The following is a 23,874-nucleotide window of genomic DNA, read 5'->3' as shown; positions in this document are numbered from 1 at the left end:
ACTAATTAGTATCTGTATTTTAAAAAATATATCAGTTAGTCTATATAATTTGATTCTATTAACTATTTAGTCTCATAATTATTTTTATATATAAATTACCTTAATTTTCTTCTCTTTTTTCTTTCTCACCCTCCCTTAATTTACTCTCTCCATGCTTCTTCTTCTCTGTACTCATACCATTATCCCCTCATACTCTCTATTTCTATCTTTTGATTAAAATGTTACAAGCTTACACAAAAAAAAAGTTAATCAGTTTCCATAGATCTCAAAGTAATAAAGGAAAATTATTTCTCAAAACATAAAAATGACATTCAAGGAATTAAATCAAAATATTTGAATAATTTAAATAGTTATAGCGCTAGTCTCTTAAATTATAATATAAATAAGAACCTAACCTGATTTAAAAATAATAATAAATGAGAAATTCACTTTCATTCTATTGAGTAATATTTCTCTCATTCAAATTTTTTTTAAAAAATTCTAAATTTATTAAAATTTTACATCACAAATCTAATAATTGATAAAATCAAACATTAGAGATTAAATACTTGTTTGATTTAATTGTAGCTATTAACTGTGAGTGGTCAACGATCAGGATTGACGGTCAACAAGAAACTATTTGTGGTAAGCGTTTCTATATAATTGATTGCAAAGTGTTTGGTAGATGTCTATTTATAATTATCATATATAAAAATTAAATTTTATATTAAAAAAATTAAAATACAAGCAAGTAAAAAAATTTTCCTTAAAAAAAGAGTTTGAATGAATTTAATATTATAAAAAATTGCCTTTTAGACAAAAAAGTTAATGTTTTCTTAAATTTATAATTTTATTTAAATGTTTTAATTTTATGAATTATTTAAATATTTTAATTTTAAAAAGAAAAATAATTAAAATTGAACTTCAATTTAAAGAGAATTTGATTTTGCATATGAAGATTTTGTAAAATAAAATCCAAAAGTGTTTTGTTAAGCATATTCATTCTTAAGTGTGATGTTGTCGATTGATCCATTAATTTTTAATTTTAGCTAAATATTCGTTAAAATTGAAAAGTTTTGGATAATTAATCTAAAATTAAAACTTTCTTTTGAATTTAATTGGCCTAAAAATTACATGCAAAATTAATTTATTATTTTTAACTCTAAAAAAATATTTTTACACATTCATATTGTTTAAAGATTTATCATTATTATATCATATTTTTATATTTAAATTAATATTATATGTTAATAATTAAATTGATTATAACATATAACTTTTTATAAAAATATAATTAATTAAAATTAAAATAAAAAATTAATAAATATTTTATTTATAAATGAATTAAAACAACATTAAACTTAAATTTTTAACTTAAACGATTAAATTTAATATATATATATATTATAAATAAAAATGATTATGAATGATTAAATGTGCTTTAAAGATTAGTGAAATTATAAATAGATAGATTATATATGTTTTTCTTTTCCAAAATCCGAAAGCCAAAAGGCCCAGCCCAAAATACATTTTTCTTACGGTAACTCAAAAGATTTACCACCACTCTTTTACTTTTCACCCTGGTTTCACAAATTGTAGGAACGACCCGAGTTAGGGGTCGAGTTGACTCGCCAATATCGCGTCAGCCAGTTTCGGGCCGTTCTCTGAAATTGAGACCGCGAGGTTTGCAGTCTTTCTCTTTCTCCATCTGCGGGGAGTTGAATTACAGAGATGAATAGCGGAACAAAAGCAGCCATTTTTATTCCTCAAAGCAATTTTTTTCATCTCCGGGCTGCCTTCTTTCATTCTACTCCTTTCCTCGAACGCAAAAGACGCAATTTTTGGGATTGTGTTAGTCTCTCTCTCTCTCTTTCTCTCTCTCTCTCTCTCTCTCTTCCTTTTCTCTGCACACAAAGAGGCACACACGAATGTAATTCTTTACCCGTCTCAAATCATTGGTCTCCTTATATGGGTTCTGCTTTATTTTAATCCATTTTTCTGGTTTTCAATGTTTTCGATGATTTGTGTTGTTGATTGCCGTTGCCTCATGTTTTAGGTAGTGAGAAGAACGCGTGTTATTTATTTATTTATTTATTTATTTATTTTTTTGCTTTAGAATTTGGCTACACTATGGCGCTTTTGCTTCATGGGTTCCCTAATTATAAGAAATAGAAATCAATTTTGTTTTGTATCCTATGTTTTCTTCAACCAAATGGAATTTTATTGTAAATGCTTGAGCTTTGTGAGGAAAACTGGATGGACCAACTACTTTGCCCCTCTATTCCATTTCAGTGGGCAAACAAATGAATGTTTCTTATTGACGATGTGTTGTTTGTTTTCAAATGTTCGATCTATTGTCCAAGGGAATTTTTTTTTTAATTGCTGGTAAGGGATTGAAATATTTACATGGAATGCTATTTGCCATTGGCATTTAGGTTACTAGCTAGATTTTTTTTTTTCTTAAATAATTCTGTTAGTTTTTATTATATTTCTGCATTGTGTGAGATGGACTAGAATGGGAATTAACTCTCAAAGGTAGAACTTTTTAAATTATGTTTTTGTGCTCATTTTCTTTTCTGCATTTAAATGGTAACAAATCTATTAAGAATTTGAATTATTTCTTAACATGGACAATAAACTTCAATTAGTTTCTAGGCTATCAGTTTTCAGTGTCTCAAACTGTTTGTTTGTCTGCAATGACCACTTTTGTAAGATTGACGAGGAATGACATGTTTAGCAAATAGTTTTTCGCCTAATTTGCCATACCCCCTGTGGTACTGTGATCTGGGACATGATGGTATGCAATCCACATCTCAGGAATTGGGGAACCTTGGAAGAAGCCCCTTTCTCCAATGATGATAAAAATAGAGACCGTGAGAGTTCCAAATAGGGAAAATTTTCATTTAGTTGGAGAGAGAAATTGAAGAGTTAAAAGGAGGCAAGTGGATAGGTGAACTTTGCTCTCTCTGTCAATTAGCTCAATCATGTTTACTTGACTGTGGTTTTATCACCTGCAACCTCCATTTTACATTGTCAATTGGGGATTTATGCAAGTCTTTGAAAATCAACAACATAAGTTTTAATGCCATCTCAAAGCAATTCCTTTGGTTCCTCTGTTGTTGGATTTTGAAGGCTACCAGTATTACGCTGTTGTTGATGTTAATTGACTAGAGAAAGGAAACAAATGGGTTTTAGGTCTCTATCACTTGCAATTATTTATAACAACTCTTTAGTTGGACTTTTATTACATTTGAATTAACTGCTATTTCAGACCTGTAATATAAATTGAGAAATTACATTCGGCCTACAAATTCTCAAAGTATATCTCTGCCATGAAGTTTCTAAAAGATAGAAATCTTATTCAAACCAGCTTTCAGATTTACATTGTTTATTCCACTTAGATTTTCTATCAAGATGAAAGAGATTCATGAAATGCTTCTAGCAGCAATGTTTCAATGACGAAAAGTTGGCGACCTGAATAATTGAAATACTGTACCAAACTAGGTACCAACTAAGTTTACCTCCTGCTTCCTACAGACTATGGCATGTGACATATCCCGTTCATGTACCAAGACCTGGATAGTACCATGTTCTTGGTAACTAAGTAACTATGATTTAGTAAGTGTGTATTTGTTAAATAAGGGGAACTTAGTTGATAAGCAAACGGGTGGGAGAAGACATGGTAATTAACAAATACACAAGGAAGCTAGGTGGGAAAAACTACTGACTTGAGTTTATGCAGTGAGTTATTGGGATAGGCATATCTGAGTAGCATACAGATTACAGAGTTACTTTGACGTAGTATTATTTGAAAATTTATATTTTGAATAAGGATACTTTGGCATGGATGTGAGACTTTGACACTAAAAATCAATGAGAATCTGCAAAAATTTTTGGACATAAGCCTGGACATGCATCTGCATTCTTCACTCAACACTTAAACCCAAATTGAGTATTATGTGCTGAAAATAGCCTTCAGTAATTATGTAGACCATATGGCTGGGGAGTACAGGAATACTGTAGAATCTTAACATTGATAATCCAGTTACGTATAACTATGTGTTCTTTGCTTATCTGCTTGTTTAGAATGCATGATGATACATAATTCATTATCAAGTGGTACTCAATTTGAGAATGCTGGGAGCCATGGCTCATCACAGTAGTCTAGAGTTGGGTTTATATATGTTCTTTCCTACTCTGGAGCAAAACCAACGAATAAGATGTCTCAATAAATGGTGCGGACAAGAGATCAAGTAGAAGTGTTGTTTATATTATTATAATGTTACTGTGTATAGAAGATAAATAAATTCGTAGGTTAACTATGACTGATGGATACTTTTGGTGTGGTTGATATTCACATTGAGGTGTCACCCTTAGTCTACTTGTTAAAGGCATTTCCTTGATGTTTTGAGCAGTATAGAATTACTAAGTTGTCAAAGTCTTATGCAAACAGGAATTGTGTAGGTTTCTTTGCCCGACTCTTATTACATGTTTTTCTGTTCATCATTTTTTTAGTTTTACCCTTATTGCAATTTTTTCATAGATTTACTAGTTACATCCTTTTTCATTTGAAAATCTGCTCAATATTTCCTCTTCATTATGTTATTTCTTTCTTAAATACTTTTTTTTTTTTCTCATTTCCTCTTTTGACATTATCTCAAATGGCAATATTCTCTTGCTGATTGAAATTTTTTGTTTGTAGAGATCTAATGGTTATTCCCGGAGGTCAAGGAAGCTGCAAGGAAAGCAGTCATTACTGCGTAATGTCAGTGCTTATGCAGACTACTTATTCAAGGTTTGCATTTTCATGACATTGCTAGCTTGTTATTAAATTTTATTATTTCTCTTCATAGTCCTTGCACTCCCCTCCCACCCAACACACACATGTTAGTACATTAATATAAATTACATTAGGTTAGTTGAAGTATTTGTTCAATCCTCTAGTTTTATGAAAAAAACGAAAACTTGTATCTGATTGTGTAAGTTTGTGGTATTCACTTTGCAAATTCAAGTTTTGTAGAAATTTGTTGATGGAAGAAATATGGCTAAGTGTAGAACAATGTTTGTTGCAGACTTTTGAGGCTCCTTGAATTAGATGCACCTGTTTCTATTTTTTGCTGTAGTCTTACACGTTATATTAGCGACAGTGGTATAATAGGTCATAAATATTTGGTAGTTGGGCCTTTTCTACGATGGAAAATAATTGGGATAGGCATCTTTAATTGAATCTTATCAAATATCAAAAGTCAATAAGGGGGAAAGAGAAGGGAAGGAAAACAAAGTATAACTTGTATTTTTCCATGATGATCAATATTTTGTCAACCTTTCTCGCCTTTTCAGTTTCTAAACCTACAATTCCTATTTTCATGGCTTTGAGTTTTCTATTTTTTAAACGGGTCTTTTGGTTAGTGTTGAGATCTCTAGAACAAATTGACAAGACAAACACGAAGGAAAGGTTAGGTTTTTTTTTTTTTTTTTTTGGTTGTTTGGGGGGGGGGGGGGTGGGGTGGTGGGGCGCTGAGGTTGATAAGGTGATCCGTGTTCCCTCAATTCAGAGGCAAAGCAGCAGTTTAGAATGGAACTTGAATGGAGGATGCAAGGGTGATTTAAAGTTATGAAGAGGGCTTTTTGCCTATAGATCTTGTACAAATGGCATGAAGACATGGAGGAAACTTGGTTTTAATACATAAAGGAATTTGGGGGTGGTGATATTCCTCACAGGCTGTCGCAACTCTCAAATTACATGGGTATTGGACTGTGTCTACTGTATTGGCCATTAACAGAAGAATAAGTATAGGGAAAAGAAGGGTGGGGGGTTGTAAGGAGGAGGGTGAGAGAATCCTGTTATGGAATGATAAAGGCAGAGGAGAAATGAAATCCTCGAACTTCCCCATTACTCTCTAAAGTTGTAAATGTTGTGGACCTTCTTTTAAGTATTTATTTGGGATAGCAGCAGACTCAGCAGTGAACCCATTAGTATACTAACAAGGATTGTATGTCATTCTTGTTTGCCACTTTTCTTGTATCATTCTCTGTTTAGTTTATTTTGTACTTTTCTTTGTAAAAAGCACTGTCAGCCCATTTAGAAACATTAACTGTTGACAACCAAAGGCAGTCATGGTCCTTATGGCAATCTTGTTCTAGTATTATCTCACCTTGATAAGATTTTGAATTGGAAACTTAGAAGCAGATGATCTGCCAAAAATCCAATTAAGGCCATCAGAGCAAGTCTTTGATTCCTCTTCTTGTTTTGCACTTTGCTTGGAGATTTTTTCTATTTGAGCATAATTTATGAAATTGATTATTATGACGCATTGAACTCTTTTTTTTTTTAATTATTATTTTTTTTAAAATTTTTATTCACATAACAATCCTAAAATGACATGGAGGAAATTAATGTCAAAAGATTTATAATCTTTGAATATTGAGTGGAATTGGTATTAAACAAGGCTGAATTCCAACTAATTTACAATTAAGGCTTAGTTGTTGTTATTGATCCAGTCTCTTAATTTGACACACTGGGAATTTGTGTAGCTGTTTATATATATATATATATATATATATATATATATATATATATATATATATTTATATTTTCAAGTGTAATAAAATTTCTGGCCATTAGAGTTCTTGAGTTACTGCAATCATTAATTTCTGACTTTTCAGAGCTGGAGAGATGATTTTGATGAAGATGATCCACCTTCAAGCAGAAGCTCCTCATGGTTCAGAAAGCAATACTCTAAGGGATCAAGACAGAACAGGACTCCCAATCAGGGAGCTCAACGTTCGGGTAGAAGTAAGAACATTTGAAGTCATTGCATTTAATATAACATGTCTATCTTGTATGGTTGATATGTCAACTGGAATATCTGTTAACATATTTCATGGTGATGGGACTAATAAACAGCCTCTAAGTAATTGATTATGCTGAAATTGTTCTGGAATTTGTATATTGATTGGGAGATATGCATCAGAAAAGTGCCCTTTTTTTTGGTGTGGATTCCTTAATCCTACAAAACATTTTGGTTAGCCATTCAGCAACACCATCCTAAATTGTTCTTTGCGGGATCCCTTAATCTTACAAAACATTTTGGTTAGGCATTCAGCAACACCATCCTAAATTGTTCTTTGCGCAAAATATGATTTTTTTGCATGTAGTTTTCCAAGTCCACCCCTATATACGATCATTTCTTACTGCATTGCATGGAGAGAGTCTTGTTCATGTCTCAAATAAGATGAGAGTTCTATTAATGTGTTTTTAGTCTCAAATTAGGCTTATTTTGGATGTTTTAGGCTTGGACTCATCTTTTTCAACTTTCTGGAGTTGAATTAGAAACTAATGTAGTTTTTAACTTTGTTCAGAAGGTTTCCAGTTTTGTGAAGACGACTTAGATGTGGAGACCATTTTCCGATCTGCATTTGGTGGAAATCGATACTTCTACTGGTCTTTCATAAATGAAGAAAATCCTCAATGGAGAAGTTCATCTGGGTACTCTAATTACTATGGGAGGAACTGGAGATACCGGGTTGAATATGATTATGATTCCTCGCCGGAGTCTGATGGTTTGGAGTCAGAGTTGGCTTCAAATAGGCTTGCCCTTGGGTTGAGTGCTTCTGGTCCTCTGAAACTTGAAGATATTAAAAATGCGTGAGTTTTTAATAGACTCATTTCTTAATTTTACACAACTTATTGTTGTAGACACAACAGTTGGCAATTGATATGCACTTCCATTATTGTTCTATGGTTTTCTGCTTTCAGATATCGTGAATGTGCACTGAAGTGGCATCCAGATCGTCACCAGGGCTCCTCCAAGGTAATAACTTTGTCCCACCCTTTACTATGCTTGGCCATTTTTGGTGTTTATTTACTTAAACAGCTTGAGGAGGAAAAGAGTTACTTAGGTAATTGAGGAATATTGGCCATTCAGGACATTGGGGCACAGCCTCTTAATGAAGGTAGCTTAATTTTTTGAACTTTATAGTCGTGAAATGGGTGAATCTCCTGTGTTTAACAAGGCTCATGTTACACTTTTTTCTGGGTATCACCACTTTTGTCTTATTTCTTTGTATGTTAAATCTGTATCATTGCTTGTCTGATCGGAGCAGATTAACTGATATAAACAGAGCAATTAATCAATGTTCCTGAGCAGGCTATTGCAGAGGAAAAGTTCAAGCATTGTAGTGCAGCATATCAATCTTTATGTGACAAGCTAGCTGCTGCTTAGAGATTGCCTTAATTATCCTAGTCTACACACAAGTTCAAGCTGCACTTCCCTTGGGCATGGCAGTAGATATAATGTAATCAAATTTTTATTGAATTTTCTAGCTGACAAGTTTCAAGAGATGGTGCTGGAATTAGCATATTTCAATTCCACCCACAAACTGTACAATGCAATAACCATCATCCATCATTCATCAGATGGAAGATAGGATGCCATTTTTGTTGCTGAGTGTAGTATTAAAAACATTGATCTTGTATTTATTGAACAGTTTCTAAGTTACAAATTGAAGTTAGATTTAGAACACGTCATCCCAAACCAATATGGGATTACATCCTCCCCTCATAGTTAAATATAAATATCTAGAGCATAAAATTAATAATCCATCTCATTCCAAGTCAATTAAATAATAATTTTTTATTGTAAATGAGAGTTAGTTCCAAAACTCTTGATAGATGGTATTTTTTTTTTCCATAATTCTTTTTTTTTTTTAAATATTGTATGCAAAGATCTAAAAGCATTTTAAGTCTATTTAAAGTTTAATATAGGGAGAAGAAAAAATTACAAAAGAATTCATTTATACTTATTTATTTATAATGTAAATATTTATTATGATAGTTATGATTTATTATGTTAATATTTTATTTTCTATAATTTTATTAATCTATGTTTAAATTTTATTATAATTTTTGTGTTATAAATATAACTTTGTTATAGTTATTAAACAATAAAATTAGTAAAAAAGAAATTTACAATTTAACATATTAATATAGTCTAAATTTTTTTTTATTTTATAATTTAAAAATATTATAAATTATAAATATTTGATAATTTATGAAAAAAAAAATAGGAAAGAATACACTTTAATTTACATTTTTTTGGTAAATTATTTTGGTAAATTATTTCAATTTTATATTATTTTTATAAATAGTTTTCTATTTTATATTATTTAAATAATTAATCTATTAATGACAGAAATTAATTTATTAATGAAATTTAAATACAAAGGGTTAATATTTGCTTAAACTTTAAAAACATAGTTGTAAATTATAATGCAGATGATCTCCCTTATCATAATAAAAAAATAATAATTAATAATTAGCCCGGAAATTAATTATCTTCAGCAACCCGGGCTGAACTCGCACGGTCGCTCCAGCAGACTGAGTCGACGCGGCATCTCGTTGTCATTTACACTGGGTTGTTGCTAAAAACCCGTAAATTCTTAGCAATGTTGGTAGCCTTTTGCAACCTGGATTAATTTGATCATGGAATTAATGCTAGACTTATTGATGTACCCCAAGAACCCTAAAATGGTATGATGTTGGTTATTAAGGACAAAATTGTGTTGAAGCTTCCTTCTGTCTTGTTTGATTGTATGCGTAGGTGAAACTATTGGGGGAACATTTTTTTCCTCTGTAGATATATCGTTTGGACATGATTCTAGTATGCACTAGGCATTTGGCTGTGGATGCAACTTACGTGCATTGCTAGATTTAATTATTTTGCAGCAAAATTTATGGAAATTTGTTCCTAAATCAATGTATTTTACTTAAGTACCACAAGGATTGAATAACTTGGGCAGGCACAGTCTAATCATGTGGGAAATTTCTGCTTGCTACACTCCAAGTTGAAGAAAGGTTTAGAGAAATAGAGAGTATAAGTAGTTGAAGTCTCTGCCATAAAATAGTGGAATTGCCAGTGATTTTATTGATATTGAAAGTGATCATTGTAAGCTTGTTGCTGAAACATTATAGAAGTTACCTGCAATTAAAAGTCTAAAACATACTGTTAATATCATCATTGCTCAAGTGGAAGTATTATAGAATTTATTTGCAATAACCAATCTCAATCAGATAGCATAGTTGCATGAATCATGATGTGTCTATATGTTGTCAATGATCAACCTAACTTCATTTTGTTGCGCACTTTCATTTTCACATTGATAACTAAAGCTTAAAGTGGGAGGCACCAGCCTAGTACAGGCAAAGAACACTGGATCTCTTTATAATGTTTGCAGGGAGGGAGGTTAATTCTCTTTTATTACTGCTGAAACAACACTGAAAGAGGCTTAAGGCGCTATTATTGGGACCTGGCTGGGATTTCTGAAGTGCCCTGTTGGCGCAACGTCCTGTATTTTTACTGAATTCAACATTGGTATTACAAAAGGCATTAAATTGTACTTCAGTTATTACCTGGAAATTCTAACATTACATGTATTTTTCATTCAAGAAGTATTGATGAGCATGCCTACAATCACACGCTATTATAAGGTGCATAGAATGTGTAATGTGACTGGACTACAAAACTAACTGGTTAGCATTCATGAAGGAGACAGCTGAGCTTGATCCTTTTTGGGCTGAAGCACCCTGAAAGCACCAGTGGATTGGTTATGATGCAGATCTAGATTCTAGATGTGAATAACTGAAACAATTGTGTCATTGCAATTCTGGTGATGTTTTCAAACTGTTAAAATTGACTGAGAAGCATATTTTAACAAATGAAAGTTATATTTGACATAAAAAAAACTAGAGAAAAGGGGCTTATGGTTCTGATGAATTTATGAATTCCATGGTGTGGTGTTTTCTTATGTAATAGACATGGAAAAAGCAAGGGCTTTGATCTCGTAATTGTAGGACTGACATCAAGACATGACTTGATAATTTGAGGGATTGAGATTCTCACCAATAGATGATTATCAGTGTGGAATGGTTTGATTATCAGTTTTTTGCATCCTGAAGAAGAATGGTTCTGCCTGAAAGGCTGTGAATATGGAATGCTGAAAATGGGGAAAGGAACATTGAAAGATCGCGGCTGATTCAACAGAAAGAAGTTTAAATTCCTACCATTCATGTAAAGACTAAAGAGAATGCTTGTTAGAAACAAATGAGGTGGAGGATTAATATTGTGATGCAATCAGGAGTGGATGCTGTATATATTATTATTATTAGTTATTGAAAATGGGAAAAGGAAAGTTGAAAAAGCATGGTTGATTCGACAGAAAGAACTTCAGATTCCCATCATTCATGTAAAGAGAATTCCTATTGGAAACAAATAGGGTTATGCAAAGAGAATGCCTGCTAGAAACAAATAAAGTGGAGAAGGATTCTTCACTGCACTCAGAAGCGGATGCTATGTCTTATTTTTTTCTTTTTCCTTTAGAACTGTTGTGCATGCCAAAACCTTATGCCTTCTCAAAATGAGTTTTTACAAGTTTCTGATGGTGGAGCTCTTCTAGATTTTGCCTTGATTTTCCTTCATGTGGCACATTAAGAAATGATGACTTTCTTTTCAATGTGATGCAATTGTAAGTTTTTGTTTGTCTCGAACTGATAAATGTAGGTTGTGGGATGCCTCACTGAGCATGACAACAAGGTCCTACTCTGCAAGCGAAATATCCAACCATCATATGGTCTTTAATATGTACATACAAATTGTTGTTTTTAGTTAGGATAGAACTTGTGCAAGTTTTGTTGTCTTTAAAAAAGATCCTGCATTCACTCTCCATGGTGCTCGTGGTTTTATTGCTTCTTAATATATCTAGTTTTACACCTTCAATCGGTATTCACCCCTGATAACCTTAGATAATTGGGTTGCACTGATGCAGGATCCTTCCTGCTGGTTACTTGGAAATTTGTGAGTCGGACTCTGAAGGGGCAATCAGGGAAACCTGTGAAGAAGTAAGTGCAGAAGTAGAGTCGGCGTCACCTTTTGCTCAATTAGACATCCCTCTTATTGGCCAAGTAAGGAAGAAATGACCCATGGATCTTTTTCTTTTGGTACAATTGGTTTGGACTGATACTTGAACTCGAGACCTCACAACCTTAAAGATGACTTTAGCTAAAGCTCATTGGTGCTTTCATGGGTCTTTTTAATTTCTGTAAATCTGCTCAAGGTTTTTCCTTGTTTTTCCTTCCCTTGTTTCAAGCAGACGTACATAATTTTCTTGACAAAGTTGAAGAAGCCTCATTTTTCACCAGGTCCGGAGTCATTCGAGTCCTGGCTTTTTTCGCTTAATGATATACCTTGTGATTCTTGTCAATGGTGGTTACCTTAAATTTGGTAAGTGCCTATTTGAGCATTGATGCATAGTGCACTAGAAATTGTGTGAGAAATTTTGCTCAGATACCACATTGGATTTTGGATTCAAACAGTGTTAAATATCAAACTGACAGGCTACACATTGAACTGAACCTAAGCCTTTTTGGCTTGGTTCGTCAATACTTATATGCCATTTAATTTTCTAGTACACTGTCAATGTGAGACTTACTCCCACAAGTGATATTCTAACATTGCCCTTAAGTGACAACTGAGACATTGAAACGCAGTATTAACACTGGGAAATTGAACTGAACATGAAATTGAGCCTTGATCTGCTCTGATATCATCTTACCAAAATAGCAGAAATTATGTTTATATTTCATCTAAGAGATTAGGTACAAATTATATACAATTCTTTCCTAGGATTAAGCAAACTAATTAGGAATGAATACAAACTCTATCACCTACTTATTTGTTTCCTAATTCACAACAACTTCCTATATTCTATAACACATGGTAATTTTATGCACTTAATTTACTCACTAGTCTCATCTCCTATGTTTGCAGTATACTTGTGAGGGTGGGGCGTGAGGCGAAATATCATCCATTAAAATTATATAAATGCACCAGGTAATGCCCAGGAAAGATGGTGGAGTCACAATGGTCTCACTTAAGTACCACCTCCTTAGACAGCATTTCCTAGACATGCACTTCATACAATCCTAATAGAATCAAACCACTGGTAAGTAACGTCTTCCCATAACACTACCACGGTACTAAGGATTTATGCCACGAAGGCATAGATAGACATGAGTCGCCACCCGGGTAATAACCGGGACATATTCAGTGTTTCTTTCGAGGGTCATGAATGGCAACTTACTCCTTGCAGAGTTTCCACAACCGTCATTACCATAGCCCAATGTCTAAGTTCGGGATAGTGGGTGCGTAAGGGGAAGGTGTTAGGCACCCCTTACGCCTGGTCTAACCTCGTTAATTCGAGTGCCAGTCCTCTACTAATGTTTCTAGAAGTCTTGTTTATTATTCCTTTATTAAACTTTAACCTAAAAAATGCAATTCTAATTCTACACACGCAAGTAATTCACAAAAAGGGTTGTTGTTTGCACACAATTTTCATGCACAAGTAATTCCTATCTATGGGGTTGCTAATTATTTAAATGATATTTACCAGATGACTAAAATTAATTTATTATTGGGAATTTAATTTACAAACAAATTCAATTTCAAATAACCCTATGTTTCTATTTAACCTAAATAATTAATTTTCACCAAGTTACCCTAAGGATAATTGAACTAAGTTAATTATGTACATGTGTAATTTATTCTAATATCACATAAGTCCCAAACAATCACAACCTAATAAAGATTTCTAACATGCAAATTTATTTTACAATTACCAAGTATTAAATTAAATTTATTTTACATGCCAATATTAGTTTAATTTACAAACAAGATTAATTTTAATTTACAAAGTATTTATTTAAATTAATTACATGCAAAAGTCAGTTAAATTAAAAACAAAGTAAATTTTAATTTACCAAATGAAAGTTCTATTATTACTACAATTTCATGCCAATGGTTATTCGAGAAGTTTAGAGCTACTTACTTGTTGGTAAATGCAGTTGCCATTGGGGCAAGCTACCCTTAAAAAAGGGTCTTCTCTTCTAGTATGGCAATGATATCCCTGGCTTACTCCCGTTTAGCTCCATATAAGCTCCGCGCAAATGCCCTCTTTGGTACTTACCTTAGGGCTACTTACCAATTTTGTTTGTAATAAAAAGTAAAGAAAATAAAGAAAAATAATAAAAGTATGAGAGACAGAAACTAAACATGTGCAGAGTTATGTATCCCCCTCAAATTAAACATGATTACATGATCTATATGAACATATAAAATAAATTGAAGACAAAGAGCATAGAATTAAAATATTGCGTGGCATAGATCTTGAAAAGAAAACAATAAAAACTGACCTTCCAGAAATCTTGTATGAAAATCTTCTTGAAGAAAAAAAAATAAGGAAGAACTCAAAGAGTCTTAAATATCTCTAAATTTCTTATAGCTCTGAATTTTCTCTTCCTCTTTCCTCCCATCATCCCCCTTCTTCCCTTCTCTAGTAGGGTATTTATAGGGTTTTGGGAGAGAGGTGTGATAGGGTTTAGAGTCTTAGGATGATAAAGTTTAGATAACTTAAACAACTACAATTGCAGAATTCGAATAAGACTGGGATATGGGTGAGGTGTTTCAACCAATAGGAAGACAGGAAAAAATGGAAGGCACCTATAGGGAATGAGGAAGAGGTGTGGTAGGATTTGGAGTCTTAGGGTGATAAAGTTTAGATGACTTAAACAACTACGATTGCAGAATTCGAATAAGACTGGGATATGGGTGAGGTGTTTCAACCAATAGGAAGACAGGAAAAAAATGGAAGGCACCAATAGGGAATGAGGAAGAGGTGAGGTAGGATTTGGAGTCTTAGGGTGATGAAGTTTAGATGACTTAAACAACTACGATTGCAGAATTCGAATAAGACTGGGATATGGGTGAGGTGTTTCAACCAATAGGAAGACAGGAAAAAATGGAAGGCACCAATAGGAAGTGAGGAAGAGAGTGGGGCCAAGGAGGAGAGAGATATTTTGTTATTTTAATTTTTAGAAAATAATTAAATGGGTCCCATTTAAAATCCCTAATTAGGCTTTCTTAGGCTCATAGAGCCCAATTAAACTTAATTAGATCCATTTAAGAACTACCCATATTAAATTTAAACAAAACAAAATTTTATTTAAATTTAATTAAATTAATTTCCCCAAAACTTTATTATTATTTTTATTTTTTCAAGATTATGCCACAGAATTAATAATTCAGCTCCATGCCTCCAATTATATCTTACAGTCATATAATTTTTCATCATCGGGTTTCCCACGGCCTCAATGCACATACTCATCACAAAATAAGGGTCTACAATTTGCCCCCCACTTTGGCGAAAGTTGAAATCAATGCGAAAGCATTGCTCAAGTTTCGTCAAAGTGAAACTCAAATTTCTAATAACTATGAAACATTGGCTATGAGGACCAAGTATATCTTGCTCGATCAACATACTCTATGTTATGAGACTAGCTACGGTCTCATAACAGTAATAACTGTGTCATGTGAAAAATGAGTGTATCTTGCTCTGTCGATACACTCTGCGTCATGAGACTAGCTACGGTCTCATAACAGTGATAACTGTGTCATGTGAAAATTGAGTGCATCTTGCTCTGTCGATATACTCTGTGTCATGAGACTAGCTACGGTCTCATGACAATGGCAACTATGTGATTTGAAATGTTGTGGATTCGTACTTAGTACCGCAGTCCTAAACTACCTACGTATCTCCCTTATTATCCTGAGGAAGAATCAGACCCACTCGTAGTTCGACACTTGAAATTGTGGTGATGCATGTTCTTCTACGCCTTACACACCTACAGGTGACATGTTGATGCGTGTTCTTCTACGCCTTACACAACTATGCCATGTGCCCTAAACAACGTCTAAGGACTTACCAAAAAAATCTGTCATGAAATGTTGTGGGTTCGTATTTAGGACCGCGGTCCTAAAATACCTACGTATCCCCCTCGCTATCCTGAGGAAGAATCAGACCCCCTCGTAGTTCGATACTTGAAACTGTGGTGATGCATGTTATTCTATGCTTTACACACCTACAAGTGACATGTTGATGCATGTTCTTCTATGCCTTACACAACTATGTCATGCGCCCTAAACAACGTCTAAGGACTTACCAAAAAATATCTATTTTATGATTTGAAAAAATTGAGATGACTGGGTCTCAAAACTCTTTTTGTGATTTTTGTGCTTCTTGTATGCTGCTTCTTATCATGGGCATGCTGATTTTACTAGAGATTCTAAAAAAACTTAGTCCTCTAGGGGACCTCTTTTTGCAAAAAATTTCTTATAACCTTAAAATTTTTGAGAAGAACTGTTCACCAAAAATGACTTCCTTAAGGTCACAATACAATTTCTTTCTGATTTTTCTTTTTCTTTTTCTTCTCTCCCCCATGCTTCATTATTCTACAGCTATTTCAAAACTTTTTCTGCCTTGACTCCTTTCTCTTCCATGAACTCAATTCTTTGTGCCCTAACTTTTGCCTAAAATGCTCTTTCGAGTTTTCATCTCAGCAGGCTTGCTCTAACTTTTGCCTAAGCGGCCCTTCGGGTTTTCCACTTAGCGAGCTTTCTTTTTTCTTTTCTTTTTCTCATTCTTTTTCTCTTTTTTTTTTCTTTTTGAAATTAGACAATCACCAGAATATTCATATCAAGCACCTATTCTATCATGCTCACAAGACAATAGGTTAAATCAAAACAATGCAGTTCAATTACTTAATCTTTTGATGTATCCCTCAAGACACAAACATTCACAATCATAATTAAATAAAACCTATTCCTGGTTAATGCAATAAAAATTTCTTTATTTATTTAGGTACACCATTACTCCCTCTTACATTTAGTTTTGCCAAATTTCTAACCTTCCAAAGTTAGAAATAAGCTTTATAACCTGCCGAATGGCCTTTTCAGGTTTTCCATCCAGATCTTCTCTCATTTCTCTTTTTGCCTAGACTGCCTTTTGCAAGTTTTCAATCTAGCATTTTTTTCTTTTCTTTTCTTTTTTTTTTCTTTGACCCTTACTTTTGCCTAGACCATCTTTTGTAAGTTTTCAGCCTAGCGGGCCTATCTCACACAAAGTACTATTTGAGCCTATCTAAATTGACTGGTTCTTGAAATTCATTCCCATCCAAGTCTGATATTCTTACTGTGGTAAGATCTTGTTGACTATGTATGGACCATCCTAGCTTGGGTAAACTTTCCTCTTAAATCAAAAGGGATGGGCCGAGCTTGTTTCAAAATCATGTCTCCCTCTTTGATCTTTCTTGGCTTCACCTTCTTATTAAAAGCTCTAACTATCTTCCTCTGATAAGCCTGCATATGATACAAGGCTCACATCCTCTTTTCATCAATCAAAGCTAGTTCCTCATATCTCTTTTAGGCCCACTCATTTTCTAGGATCTTAGCTTCTAGCATCACTCTTAAGGATTTGACCTCTTGCTTAATGGATAGCACTGCTTTAGTCCCATACACTAAAGAGAATAAGGTTGCCCCCATGGATGTCCTTGCAGTACTACAATAACCTTAAAGAACATAAGGGAGTTTTTCAGGCCTATCCTTATATGTTTTGAACATTTTTTTCCCAACTAGAATCTTTCCATTCATATGGGGACCACACATTCCTGCATGTATTTCTTTCATTATTTGCTCAGCCTATTTTTCTATCACACATAAGAGTTTGTAGAATTGCCCCCCAGCTAAAGTAAGTTGAGCGATAATCTGTGAATTGTTGCTCTATCTTTTTTGTTGGCTTATTGTAAGTATTCTCTTACTTCCAGAGACCTCCTTATGTCTTCATATCATTTTCCTTCTCCCTCTAGGCCCACATGTGCTACTATTAATCCTTCATAGCATGAAATTTTACTCCTCATTAGGATAATTAGCTAAGTCAACTTTTGATCACTTTTTTCCTATGGGGACACTAGCGTGGCTTGGGAATCAGCCATCTGATTTTAAGCTCGAGGCATGTGCTTCTTGGTACTTGGTTAACAAGGCTATAAATTTATCTCTTTCTTATTGGGTTAAATCTTCAGCTAGCTTAATGTCTTTAGGATTATTTGGTGTACCCAAATTAATAGAGATTGATTTTGATGCATTAATAGAAATAAATTCTAAATGATTATGAATGCCATGCATACGCCTATTAGAATAAACATCAAACAAGTAAGTAAAAGGACTGGTTATGTTATTGATCTTTGCCTCAAAATCTTTATCAAGTACATCAGAATTGGAAACATTAGTATCACTACTGTGAGCATTACAAAAGACAAACTCGAACTTAGGAGTGTAACTTTAGGTTCTTGGCTTCCATGTAGTCTTTAGATCAATTGTGCTAATCTTCTACTCTAATTCTTTCACATGTGATAACCCCTAATCATATGTCAAGGTAATTGCCCCCTCTTTCAAGAACTTAGGAGGCTTTGGCTCTTCTTCCTCTTCTGTTGGCTCATAGCCCAAACCATGACTTGTGATCTTCCCCTTCATCTCAAGAAAAGTTACCAAACCATCTATACTTTCTCTTAAGCCTGTGTTAAGAAAAAACTTCATCCCTTTCTTCATAGTAGCCACTTTTAGATCCATCTAGTTTTTATAGATCTCAATAACTTGAAAATCAGACACTAGTGGAACTGAACCATCTAGTTGTAATGTAATTATCTCCTCATCAGAATCAGTCCAGACATCCAAAGGACCCTTATCATAGCTAGAATTATCACAAATGTCAACAACCATTATAGACTGAAGTTCATTGGGCTTTTGGATGGGTTGGATAGGTTCACTAGGCTTTTGGATGGGTTGGATAAGTTCATTGGGCTTTTAGATGGGTTGGATAAAGTCAATAATTCTGTTAGGGTTATTTGGGGTGATGGAGATCATGTAAAGACCTGGTGTAGATAGAAATTTTGGCTAGGAATGGGGCTTTTGGGTTGATTTTCTGGGTCAATTATTCTTTTGGCATCAATTAGATCTTAGATATCATGCTTAAGTTGAAAGCATCAGTCAGTGTCATGACTATGGGCTTGGTAGAACCGGCAACATTGGTTGATATCATAGCTAGGTGGGAATGGATTTGGTAGTGATCTGGGTGCTAAGAGCTACAGGAGGTCTTAAACTTTGAGACACTCCAAAACTTCAGATATGGGTTGGCTGAATTAGAAAAATCTCCTTAGGGTGAGAGACACAATTTGAACCTCAATAACTTTAATGCCACTTAATTGTTCTATCTCGGGGCCTCTTTCTAAAGTTGACCACAAATTTCTCTTCTAGCTCAAACATCTTGGCGTTCAATATTTCATCAAGCACAGCCATAGTTTCTTCCATCTTAAGTAGTGCAGGTGAAATCCTTACTAGTCTCTTATCTTTCCTAACCCAAGTGACCTGATTGGAAGTCTCTTTGGTGTGTTTTGAGGCTATGTTTGCTAAAAAAAAATAGGATTTAAGGGTTAACCTAAGCATGCTATGTACATGAATACAATGCATGAATGGACCATTTTTTTTTTTGCCTTTACTTTTACAAAACCAAAATCGAACCATATCACTAGAACCAAAATTGAATCAAAACCAGACCATATAACTGAACTAAAATCGGACCAAAGACTGAATCAATACCCAAAAAAAAAAAAAAAATCTTCAGAACTGAATCTTCGCCCCCTTATACCTTCAACTCTCACGTGTAGGATAAGAAAAAAATTCTATCCTAGGCTACGGTACACTGGACACACCAACAGGGGATGGTCCAGGACTATCCTTCCCTCACAAATAAAGGATTTATATCCTTAAAGTTTAACCATAAGTAAGCATCCTCTTGCTTAACATGGGTTTTGAAATGGACTTAGGCCTATACACACATTGGGCTTATGCATAGGCCTAGGTTCATATCAACTACCACTAGAACTTATGGTTTGAACAATAAGGATATGAATCCAGCACAACAAAAATCTACGTGGTACCTAGGGTTGAAATCTATGGCTCATGGGCTTTATCGGGTAGGAAAAGGGTCACCCATGCGAGAGCTTGTCCATTAAGCACAACGGCCGGAGCTGTGGCTCTTTTATATACTCGAAGGTACGGGCATGGGGTGCTAGCATTTACCAATTCGTCATAGCTCGAGTAGAACCATGGTCTCCTTGGCTAGTATTAACGAGGCTAAAAGGGTAAGGGTGATCCGTGTGATAGTGTAGTGCAATGCAAAAAGTTTAATAAAGAAATAATATTAGACTAATAGAAACATGTTGGAGTAACTATCCATTTAATCCCCAGCGGAATCGCCAAACTGTGGGGGTGGGGCGTGAGGCGAAATATCATCCATTAGAATTATATAAAATGCACCAGGTAATGCCCAGGAAAGATGGTGGAGTCACAATGGTCTCACTTAAGTACCACCTCCTTAGACAGCATTTCCTAGACATGCACTTCATACAATCCTAATAGAATCAAACCACTGGTAAATACCGTCTTCCCATAACACTACCACAGTACTAAGGATTTATGCCACGAAGGCATAGATAGACAGGAGTCGCCACCAGGGTAATAACCGGGACATATTCGGTGTTTCTTTCGAGGGTCATGGATGGCAACTTACTCCTTGCAGAGTTTTCACAACCGTCATTACCATAGCCCAATGTCTAGGTTCGGGATAGTGGGTGCGTAAGGGGAAGGTGTTAGGCACCCCTTACGCCTGGTTTAACCTCGTTAATTCGAGTGCCAGTCCTCTACTAATGTTTCTAGAAGTCTTGTTTATTATTCCTTTATTAAACTTTATCCTAAAAAATGCAATTCTAATTCCACACACGCAAGTAATTCACAAAAAGGGTTGTTGTTTGCACACAATTTTCATGCACAAGTAATTCCTATCAATGGGGTTGCTAATTATTTAAATGATATTTACCAGATGACTAAAATTAATTTATTATTGGGAATTTAATTTACAAACAAATTCAATTTCAAATAACCCTATATTTCTATTTAACCTAAATAATTAATTTTCACCAAGTTACCCTAATGATAATTGAACTAAGTTAATTATGTACATGTGTAATTTATTCTAATATCACATAAGTCCCAAACAATCACAACCTAATAAAGATTTCTAACATGCAAATTTATTTTACAATTACCAAGTATTAAATTAAATTTATTTTACATGCCAATATTAGTTTAATTTACAAACAAGATTAATTTTAATTTACAAAGTATTTATTTAAATTAATTACATGCAAAAGTCAGTTAAATTAAAAACAAAGTTAATTTTAATTTACCAAATGAAAGTTCTATTATTACTACAATTTCATGCCAATGGTTATTCGAGAAGTTTAGAGCTACTTACTTGTTGGTAAATGCAGTTGCCATTGGGGCAAGCTACCCTTAAAAAAGGGTCTTCTCTTCTAGTATGGCAATGATATCCCTGGCTTACTCCCGTTTAGCTCCATATAAGCTCACAAGAAATGCCCTCTTTGGTACTTACCTTAGGCCTACTTACCAATTTTGTTTGTAATAAAAAGTAAAGAAAATAAAGAAAAATAATAAAAGTACGAGAGACAGAAACTAAACATGTGCAGAGTTATGTATCCCCCTCAAATTAAATATGATTACATGATCTATATGAACATATAAAATAAATTGAAGACAAAGAGCATAGAATTAAAATATTGCGTGGCATAGATATTGAAAAGAAAACAATAAAAACTGACCTTCCAGAAATCTTGTATGAAAATCTTCTTGAAGAAAAAAAAAATAAGGAAGAACTCAAAGAGTTTTAAATATCTCTAAATTTCTTATAGCTCTGAATTTTCTCTTCCTCTTTCCTCCCATCATCCCCTTCTTCCCTTCTCTAGTAGGGTCTTTATAGGGTTTTGGGAGAGAGGTGTGATAGGGTTTGGAGTCTTAGGATGATAAAGTTTAGATAACTTAAACAACTACAATTGCAGAATTCGAATAAGACTGGGATATGGGTGAGGTGTTTCAACCAATAGGAAGACAGGAAAAAATGGAAGGCACCAATAGGGAATGAGGAAGAGGTGTGGTAGGATTTGGAGTCTTAGGGTGATAAAGTTTAAATGACTTAAACAACTACGATTGCAGAATTCGAATAAGACTGGGATATGGGTGAGGCGTTTCAACTAATAGGAAGACAGGAAAAAAATGGAAGGCACCAATAGGGAATGAGGAAGAGGTGTGGTAGGATTTGAAGTCTTAGGGTGATAAAGTTTAGATGACTTAAATAACTACGATTGCAGAATTCGAATAAGACTGGGATATGGGTGAAGTGTTTCAACCAATAGGAAGATAGGAAAAAATGGAAGGCACCAATAGGAAGTGAGGAAGAGAGTGGGGCCAAGGAGGAGAGAGATATTTTGTTATTTTAATTTTTAGAAAATAATTAAATGGGTCCCATTTGAAATTCCTAACTAGGCTTTCTTAGGCTCATAGAGCCCAATTAAACTTAATTAGATCCATTTAAGAACTACCCATATTAAATTTAAACAAAACAAAATTTTATTTAAATTTAATTAAATTAATTTCCCCAAAACTTTATTATTATTTTTATTTTTTTAAGATCATGCCACGGAATTAATAATTCAGCTCCATGCCTCCAATTATATTTTACAGTCATATAATTTTTTATCATCGGGTTTCCCACGGCTTCAATGCACATACTCATCACAAAATAAGGGTCTACAATACTGAGGATGTTAAAGCCGGAATACTAAGATTTCACTATGGTACCATTAACAAAAGTTATGCTAAGATGAATTATCTAGTTCCTTTATAAGCTTAATTTACTCATGTGGCATCGAAGAATAAAAATTCACCTGAGGATACATTCAGGAGTCATGTCAGCTATATTGTGTCTTCTCTCAACTTTGTTGCACTGGCTACTTGTGTACTGTGATGCATTTCTGTCAAGAACCTTATCAAGAAATGATCAATTTGGCAAAGTATTTAGCCGTTGTGTGAGCAGGGTGCATGCATGGTTTAGGTAGAGGCAAAAGGTGGTATATTACGGAGACTAAGGGTGGTGGGTGTCAATGCTTCCATCTTTCTAATGCTTATGAAAAAAGGAGAATATTGAAAAATCAAATGCTTTTTTCCCCCTCTTCTGATAATCCTTTTTCTTAACATGATAATTTGAAGGCTAGGGCATGAGGTACTTAAACAATGCATCCATGTGTTCTCAAAATTTAAGATATGAGAAGGGTTTCTTGTTTTCTGTTCCCTCTGATTCAAGGTCATAGCCTTATCGTGGAGATGCAGAGTTAGTATGCAATCTAGTTGGACATGATTTTCATGAGGTGGATTAAACTACAGCTTCTGTCAACTAAAATTGAATTATTTTCCTAACATTTTTTATCATTGAATATTCATGGTTCTCAGCGTATTAGGCAGAGGGTAATGAAATATAAAGAAATAAAAACTCAATAAAAGAGTCAAGTGAAAATTCACGCCATTACATTACCTAAGAAGTGTTGTACTGCCCTCTGTTTTAACATTCTATTATCAAGTCTTTTATTTTTGGCCTGCGCATTGTGTGATTTGTTTCTTTCCTGATACTTCTTGGCAGGCCTGGCACAAGCCCTTCTGATGTCCATGCCTTTACACTGGATTATCATTTGCAGTCCTGAAAGATGATGATTCCTTTGCCTTTTTCTGAGATGATTAGCAACAAACAACACATCAAATGCTTAACTCCTGGGGTGTCCACATAAGACTAATCCATTTAGGGTTCGTAGGCCCTTCTAACAATGCCTTCTTCACAAATCGAATCTGAGTTCTCTTTAGCGGGTTTTATGGCCGCACTCAACACAGCACTCAAAGCTTGTTAGTGTTATTACAATTTTTTTTAAAGAAGGAAGGTAAATTGGGAGCTGTGATTGCGCTCGAAACAGCCCCAAGTCAGCAGTTAGGCACGTGATCTTTTTTGCGTTGTGCGCCGTCGATCATGTATCAAACGCGGTGGTCCCACTGA

General features: G+C 34.2%; 2 protein-coding genes across 2 annotated transcripts; both read left to right on the top strand.

Annotated features, from left to right (window-relative positions):
- The first annotated feature begins 1,613 nt into the window (after positions 1 to 1,613).
- LOC110650272 (uncharacterized) lies at positions 1,614 to 8,493 on the top strand. The gene is made up of 6 exons (XM_058143762.1): positions 1,614 to 1,830; positions 4,682 to 4,774; positions 6,646 to 6,775; positions 7,342 to 7,627; positions 7,739 to 7,793; positions 8,130 to 8,493. The coding sequence occupies exons 1-6, from the start codon at positions 1,711 to 1,713 to the stop codon at positions 8,202 to 8,204; spliced, it is 759 nt and encodes a 252-aa protein (XP_057999745.1). The 5' UTR covers positions 1,614 to 1,710; the 3' UTR covers positions 8,205 to 8,493.
- A 970-nt stretch (positions 8,494 to 9,463) lies between these two features.
- LOC110650271 (nudix hydrolase 23, chloroplastic-like) lies at positions 9,464 to 23,773 on the top strand. The gene is made up of 7 exons (XM_058143225.1): positions 9,464 to 9,511; positions 11,538 to 11,613; positions 11,802 to 11,938; positions 12,127 to 12,232; positions 17,450 to 17,488; positions 22,589 to 22,644; positions 23,468 to 23,773. The coding sequence occupies exons 1-7, from the start codon at positions 9,464 to 9,466 to the stop codon at positions 23,528 to 23,530; spliced, it is 525 nt and encodes a 174-aa protein (XP_057999208.1). The 3' UTR covers positions 23,531 to 23,773.
- The last annotated feature ends 101 nt before the right edge of the window (positions 23,774 to 23,874 follow it).

This window comes from Hevea brasiliensis, chromosome 3 (assembly GCF_030052815.1).
Source record: "Hevea brasiliensis isolate MT/VB/25A 57/8 chromosome 3, ASM3005281v1, whole genome shotgun sequence".
Lineage (NCBI taxonomy): Eukaryota > Viridiplantae > Streptophyta > Magnoliopsida > Malpighiales > Euphorbiaceae > Hevea > Hevea brasiliensis.
The sequence above is the reverse complement of the archived record's forward strand: the minus strand, read 5'-3'. Positions and strand labels throughout refer to the sequence as shown.

Coding starts and splice junctions, on each gene's coding strand:
- LOC110650272 (XM_058143762.1), top strand. CDS start 1,711: ATGAATAGCGGAACAAAAGCAGCCATTTTTATTCCTCAAAGCAATTTT. Junction 7,628..7,738: donor CTTGAAGATATTAAAAATGC/GTGAGTTTTTAA, acceptor TTCTGCTTTCAG/ATATCGTGAATGTGCACTGA. Junction 7,794..8,129: donor GTCACCAGGGCTCCTCCAAG/GTAATAACTTTG, acceptor GTTCCTGAGCAG/GCTATTGCAGAGGAAAAGTT.
- LOC110650271 (XM_058143225.1), top strand. CDS start 9,464: ATGGAATTAATGCTAGACTTATTGATGTACCCCAAGAACCCTAAAATG. Junction 11,614..11,801: donor CCAACCATCATATGGTCTTT/AATATGTACATA, acceptor TGCACTGATGCA/GGATCCTTCCTGCTGGTTAC. Junction 17,489..22,588: donor CTTATATGTTTTGAACATTT/TTTTCCCAACTA, acceptor TAAGGGTCTACA/ATACTGAGGATGTTAAAGCC.